Source organism: Eimeria maxima, genomic scaffold, assembly GCF_000499605.1.
Source record: "Eimeria maxima Weybridge genomic scaffold, Emw_scaff517, whole genome shotgun sequence".
In the NCBI taxonomy this organism is placed as follows: domain Eukaryota; phylum Apicomplexa; class Conoidasida; order Eucoccidiorida; family Eimeriidae; genus Eimeria; species Eimeria maxima.
In genome coordinates, this window is record NW_013566565.1 from 3,171 (window position 1) to 9,360 (window position 6,190).

At 56.6% G+C, this 6,190-nt stretch overlaps 1 protein-coding gene across 1 annotated transcript; it reads right to left on the minus strand.

Annotated features, from left to right (window-relative positions):
• Nucleotides 1-959: 959 nt before the first annotated feature.
• EMWEY_00036160 (hypothetical protein, conserved) lies at nucleotides 960-5,484 on the minus strand (the record flags this gene model as incomplete). Its single annotated transcript, XM_013482109.1, has 9 exons — nucleotides 960-1,218; nucleotides 1,351-1,425; nucleotides 1,542-2,321; nucleotides 2,649-3,099; nucleotides 3,301-3,451; nucleotides 3,760-3,924; nucleotides 4,233-4,376; nucleotides 4,685-4,902; nucleotides 5,049-5,484. 9 exons carry the CDS (start codon nucleotides 5,482-5,484, stop codon nucleotides 960-962), a joined length of 2,679 nt encoding a protein of 892 aa, XP_013337563.1.
• Between the last annotated feature and the right edge of the window lie 706 nt (nucleotides 5,485-6,190).

The following is a 6,190-nucleotide window of genomic DNA, read 5'->3' on the forward strand; positions in this document are numbered from 1 at the left end:
CTCAATGAATGCTCCAAGGAACAAGAAGATAGATTGCACCTCTTCCCCCAGCTGTTTCACTCTGCTGTATTTGGAACTTATCCCATGTGGGCGATCTTGCATTGGAACTGATCCCATTAGGCCGATCTTGCATTAGCACTTATTGAGTTGAACGAAGATCAGTCGGCGTCGTTTCCAAATAGTTTGGCAGCATCATAGTGCTGCGAGCTCTGTGCGGGCCAGTGCGAAGTAGCTGCCTGGATGTCTTCTCCAGTTCCATAGCGCCTCTTCGTCATCACACTGTAGTGTCGGACTGTTCGTCCCGACACATAGGAAACATAATTGTCCCTCTATAGATTCCCCTAACAATCTAAGTACCCATTTCGCCTACTGCCGCCTCTTCCTCACTGTAGCTCTCCCGCCGGGGCTGTTATTCACCGTCCCACAGGCACTTAATCTGGCTCACTTCCAAGGTCGTGCAAGCATACCCAAGCGCTTCTATATGCATGTGTTAGCACTATTAACAGCATATCCTTTCCCTGAAGTAGCCAGTGTGGGGGCACATTTCGGCTGCCCCACCCACCACGTACAGACACTCCTATGCGGCAAGCTAATGGCAAATCCGTCTTCCACCCTAGGCAGTAGCTGCATATAACTGTAGAAGAAGCAACACCCTTGGCTAGCTGCCGAGTCGTTGCATCTTGGCAGCTAGCCAAAGGGGTTGCTTCTTCAACGGGGGTAGTTGGCCGTGCACCTAAGCAGGCGCTCTGGAGGCCTGTGAAACGGAAAGCTCTCAGGTTACAGGGTTCTTCAGCACGCAATATAAGGTGACAGGTGTCGAACGCAGGATCCCGCCAAAAGCAGCCTGTGATGCCCTTGAGGCGCAGCTGCCTTCCTGTGCCTTGTGGCAGTTAGCTGCCGCTCCGGGCAACACCAAAGGGAACTCCGTTGCAGTAGGCTGCATGCGCCGCTGCTGCACACTAGGAAGGTGTGTGTCTGACTTCCCTGCTCCACCTCTCTGGGGACCCTAAGCCAGGTGGGGCTGCGGGCTTCGCTGCAGCGGAAGACTGAGACGACGCCGTCTCTTGGAGCAGCAAGAGGATGTCATCTTCGTCCTCAAAGCCAAGGGCCCTGAACAAGTGCTGCAGCTTAGCAGCACTGCAAGGGTCCAGAGCAGCACGCCGTTGCAATAGCAGTTGCTGCAGCGGCCCTAGGAACCTCCTCATGCTGGGAAACAACCTGCAAAGCAGCAGCAGCACAAGCAACAGGATAAACTTCAAATTGGAGGCTGCGCACTATCAGGGCTGTCGGTGCACCAAGTGGCACCCTCACTTGCAGCATCAGCCCCAAGTTCATGCAAGCGATGCACACATGCATGCCCGCAGCGACCCTCCTGTCTGTGTGGCCTGTGGCCTGAGGGCGGAGCTGCTGGCTGGGCAGAGGCCCCTGAAGGATACAAGAGCAGAAGAGGACTCGTACAAGCTGATCAAGTTCCACCGAACTCGGCATAACTAAATCAGTGTGTGAATGATCAAGCTACAGAAGCAAGGGGGCTTCCCTACCTGCAGTTTGCCAGAGTCTCCGCTATCCTCAGGACAGGTTGTACCCCCGGGGCCGGCACAGAAGCGTTCTGTGGTGGTGTGGAGAAACGACCGTCTCCACGTGAGTCTCTGTCTGTACTCATATCCTGCTGTGATCTCCGAAAAAGGTCCAAAAATACAGCAGCCATCCAATCTTCAAACAAACGTTCACCTGCTGCGAGAGCCTCCGCAGCTCCTTCCGTCGCGCCGGGCAGGCGGGGGCCCTCATGGGACACTGGAGCCTTGCCGCTCTCATGAGACGCTGCTGCATGCACTGTGGGTACGCTGCTGCATGAGTCCCCTGAGAGAGCTGCCTGTGCTTCCCCCGGTCGCTGCTGCAATGGCTGCTGCTGAACGGCGGGGCACCCGCTGCTGCAGAGAGCAGAGCCGGTGCCTCCTTGAGCGACTGCAGCAGCGCAGGGCCCCAAAAGGAGACCAACTGAATGGAGACAGCTGAGGCGCGTGCTGCTGTCGAGCGGAACTGAAGCAGCGACTGCAGAGAGCACTGGGTGCCACTGAAAGCCCCCAGCAGCAGCAGGGTCAGCACCACCAGCTTCGTCTGCAGGGCCAGCACGGGGGCCCACCGTGGCTGCCACAGCGGTGCAAAGCGGCGCTGTGGCTGTGGGTGAAAACTGTTGAAGACGTCGGATTGTCTTGAGGAGATCTCGAGGAGGGAAAGGGAGGCTCCAGCGAGCAAAAGTATGCAGCAATGTCCCGAGCTGCTGCGGCATCAACAGGGACAGGGAGGAGACAGTTGCCCGCCTGAGCTCAACAAAAAAAAAGAAGGAACCGGAGTAGAATAAATACCTACAAGACGGACGGCAGAGAGATCTGCTGCCACCCTTGCAGGCAGCAGCTCCACTTCGGTTCAGCGCAGGACACCAGCAAACTACCCAAGAGGCCGCAGAAGAACGCAAGGGACAATGAAAGTGACAGGGCCTCCCGCAACCAAAGGGGGCTTTAAACCGTGTGCAGCTTTGAATTCAAGGTAACCATTTTTATTCTCTATACAATTCATGACACCGTAAGAAGTAGACAAGAGCGACGCAGCGAATAAGCCTTAAGTTCAACGCAGTGCAGCGGATGCACCTGATCTGCTGCAAGACAATCCGAAGCGCCTCAGCGTCTTTCCCTTGACACTGCAGCAGTGCTAAGCCACAGGCCTGCGCTGCGACTGCCAACTCCCCAGGAGAGGCAAAGCCTATGCGCTCAGAGACGGTTTCCACACACGCAGAGAACAGACGCTTGTGAGGGGCACCATACGCACAATCCCCGCTGTTGCTGCTGCTACTGCTGCTTCTAGTGCTGATGCTAATGTTGCTGCTGCTGGTGCTGCTAGTGCTGCATCTTGCCGTCGACGGTCCGGCGCCTGCTGCTGCTTTAGGCTCTATTGCTGCATGCTGTAGGTGGGTGGAGCAAGGCGTTAGCTCTTCCGCCTCTGGAGAGCCGTAGAGGCGCTGCGCAGCGGCACCTGCGAAGGCCTGCAGCAGCCGAGCCATGTCAAGGACGGTTGCCTCCCCAAGCCCCTTCTCTGCCTCCTCTAAATAGTCACAAGCACCCAAAACAACACTCACCTGTCGGAGCTTCTGTTGCTGTGTCCGGTGCTGTGCCTGCCTCGAGGGACTACGGTTGTGGTGCCGCGGTTTTTGCGTGTGAAGCCAATTAAAGTTCGGGATTTAGAATTTAGGAGGAGACTACGTGCGGTTTTGGGGACAGCGGCGGATTGAGGGTCGCATATTACCTGCAACAGAAGCAAACAGCTTCGCGTTTGTATAGGCAGCGCATGCAAAACTCTGAGCCACCACGGCCAAGTCCCTCACGGGAAGACGGGATCGCCTGATCAGCCGCTGCACATGAGCAGCAAATGCATCCAGAAGCTCCGTATCCGCCATCTGCAATACGAAGACAGCAGCAGCAGTTGTAAAACAGAAGCAGTGGCAATTACAACAGCAACTGCAGCACGCGCACCAGGGCAATCGCAGGAAACGATCCCATTGTGGGCCGCCAGCTTCATGCACCGGCCCAGGACTGGCGTAGCAGCAGATGCAACAGGAGCTGCAGCCGCAGCAACCGATGCAACTAGCAGTGGAGGGAGGGCAAAGAAGATGCAGTTCTAGCGCCCGCCGAGCAGCAGAGGGAGGTCCAAGCAGGTATTTGCGGTGTCTGCGTATACACACCCCTTAGGGGAGCTTGTGCTCACCCGCAACTTAACTGCAGCATTTAAGACCATCGCCACTTCGAAGAGCTGTTCGAACCCCCCTGCAGCCAGCAGCGTAAGGACGCGACGGCGCGCAGCACGCAGAAGTGACGGGCCCAAACACACAGGGGTCCTTGATAAGGCAGACAGCACCTGCGCCAGCTGTAGCTGCACAAAACCACCAAAACCACAAACTCCAGCCCTAAACACCACATTCTAAACCATATACCGTATATCCCAGCATAAATGCTTGCCTAAGCCCTAAGTCGCTGCCCTAAAACCTAATATACACCACAGATCCTGAAGCTTAAATTCCAACAATCAACCGTAAAACATAGACTCTTAAACCGTAAACCCATCCACAAAAGGACGCCAACAGCATGAAATGCATGGTGATCCAAGCCCCCTGGCTGTTCGCAGCGTCGATTCCCGGGGGTGTCGCTCAGGCGCCGACTGTGCTGAGGGAAGAGACACACCGAGTTGAAGCACTGCATATGCGTCTCTGCCCGAGCCGCAAGGCAGGCGACAGACACCCTGAGGTTGTCCTCAGGGCAGCGCCCCGTCTTGAGCAGCGCATGCAGCAGCACCGCCAATTCCGCCGGAGATAGCGAAGAACCTAGCTGAGCAGCAACACACACCAACCTCTACAGCAACGCTCCTACCATGCCAAACAGCAACAGGAAACAGAAAACAGGGAAGGGGCGGCAAGAGACAGGAAAAAGGGGACGGGAGATAGAAAACAACAGGACACGACAAATAACACAGGAGACAGAGAAGGGAAGGCAGTAGGCGGGAGGAAGAGGGCAGCAGACGGAGGCAGACGACAGAATGCATGAATCAAGAGGGAACGAAGCGGTAAAACTAAGCAGGGGAATAACGCAGAAGAAGGCCTAGAGAGACACCTTAGCAAACAGCAGCAACAGCCCACCTCCGCTGCCTGCAGTGCAACACGGCCCCAGTACGCCGCGTCCCCTCCACTGGCACGCGCTGTTTCGGCAGCACCTGCAGCTAAAACAGCCCCAGGAGACGCCCATGCAGGCCCCCTTGCAGCCCAGGGTGGCCACCGTGAAGCCCAGGGAGGCTCCCTTGCGACCCATGTGTGCCCCCCTGAACTACCGGCGCCAGCTCCTCTGTACCTTTCCGCACCTGCACATGCGTGGCAAGCCCCACCCTCTCGACCACTAATTCCCACGGCCTTGCAAACTGCTTCCAAAGTATTTGCTGCGTTCTTCGCGAAGCACCGGAGGCTCGGACAAGCATAAAACAACCGAAATCAAATGCATGCAACTTACGCGGGGTTGCAGAATCGGCACCCTGTCCCTCAGGGGCCCCCGTAGGACAGGCGGGCGCGGGCGATGAGTTAGGGCCACTGGGGCCCTTCCGCAGGGAGGAAAAGAGGCACTGGAGAGCAAATGGGGACGATGGGGTTCCACGCTCTTCGTCAGCCTCCCTTATGCCCCGGAAAAGGCAATTTACGGCAACGTAGCCGCCAAAACAATGCTGGTGCTGCTGCCCTTGCTGTTGTTGCTGAGGCTGGCGCTGCTGCTGAGGCGAAGCTGCAGCCGTACGAGACTGAGAAACTGAGAGGTCAGCCCTGTACACAGTGACTATTGAAGCCAGAGAAGGCAGCGAAAGCGGAATTCGAGGGGGGACCCGCCAAGCAGCAACATCGGGGGACCCCCCGTGGGGCCCCCTTTGGAAACAGAGGCCCCACGACCGACCTCGCATGCGTTCGGCAGCTGTCCCTACAGGCCCTACAAGCGTGTTCAGCAGGCTCGATGCGCAGTAGTTATCCCTTTCATTTTCTCGCAAGGTGAGCTCTACTCCAAAGCCAAGCAAACCCTCAACCCAAGGCGGTGTTTTTCCGAAGCATGCAACGCGTCACGCACAAGGCATGGGCTTCTAAGAAAGTCTATAGATATCACTTGATAAGTGTGGAAAGGATACGATGCAGCACCGTGGAATACGCAACAGGGGTTTGCGGTTTATGGCTAAGGGTCAGCTGTAGCACAGGGTAGCTGCACGCAGACAACATGTGAGTACGTGAGACTGTTTCCTTAGATTGCCCTGGTACACCAGCAGCAGTTGCTGTTGTGGTGGATACTGCTGCTCCTGCGGTTGTCGTCTCTGCTGTTGCTTGCTTCTGGTACCGCCTCTGTCGTTTCTCCTGTTGCGGCTGCCGGGGCCCTGGCTAGATTCAACCGGCTCCCATGCAGAGACAGCTATGTGGGTATGCTTCAGCAGAAGAGGACCAGTGCGGCATGCAGACTACTCAGTTCTAGCAAAGAAGACAACCATGTGGGGGCCCCCGTGGTGGGGGCCACGGCAGGCTGGGAGCACGGTACAGGCTTTGTGCGGTTGCACTAAGTTAGGCAACACGAGGGTCGTACGGGGCACCAGAAGAAGTGGGACTTAATATAAAAAACCAAGAATA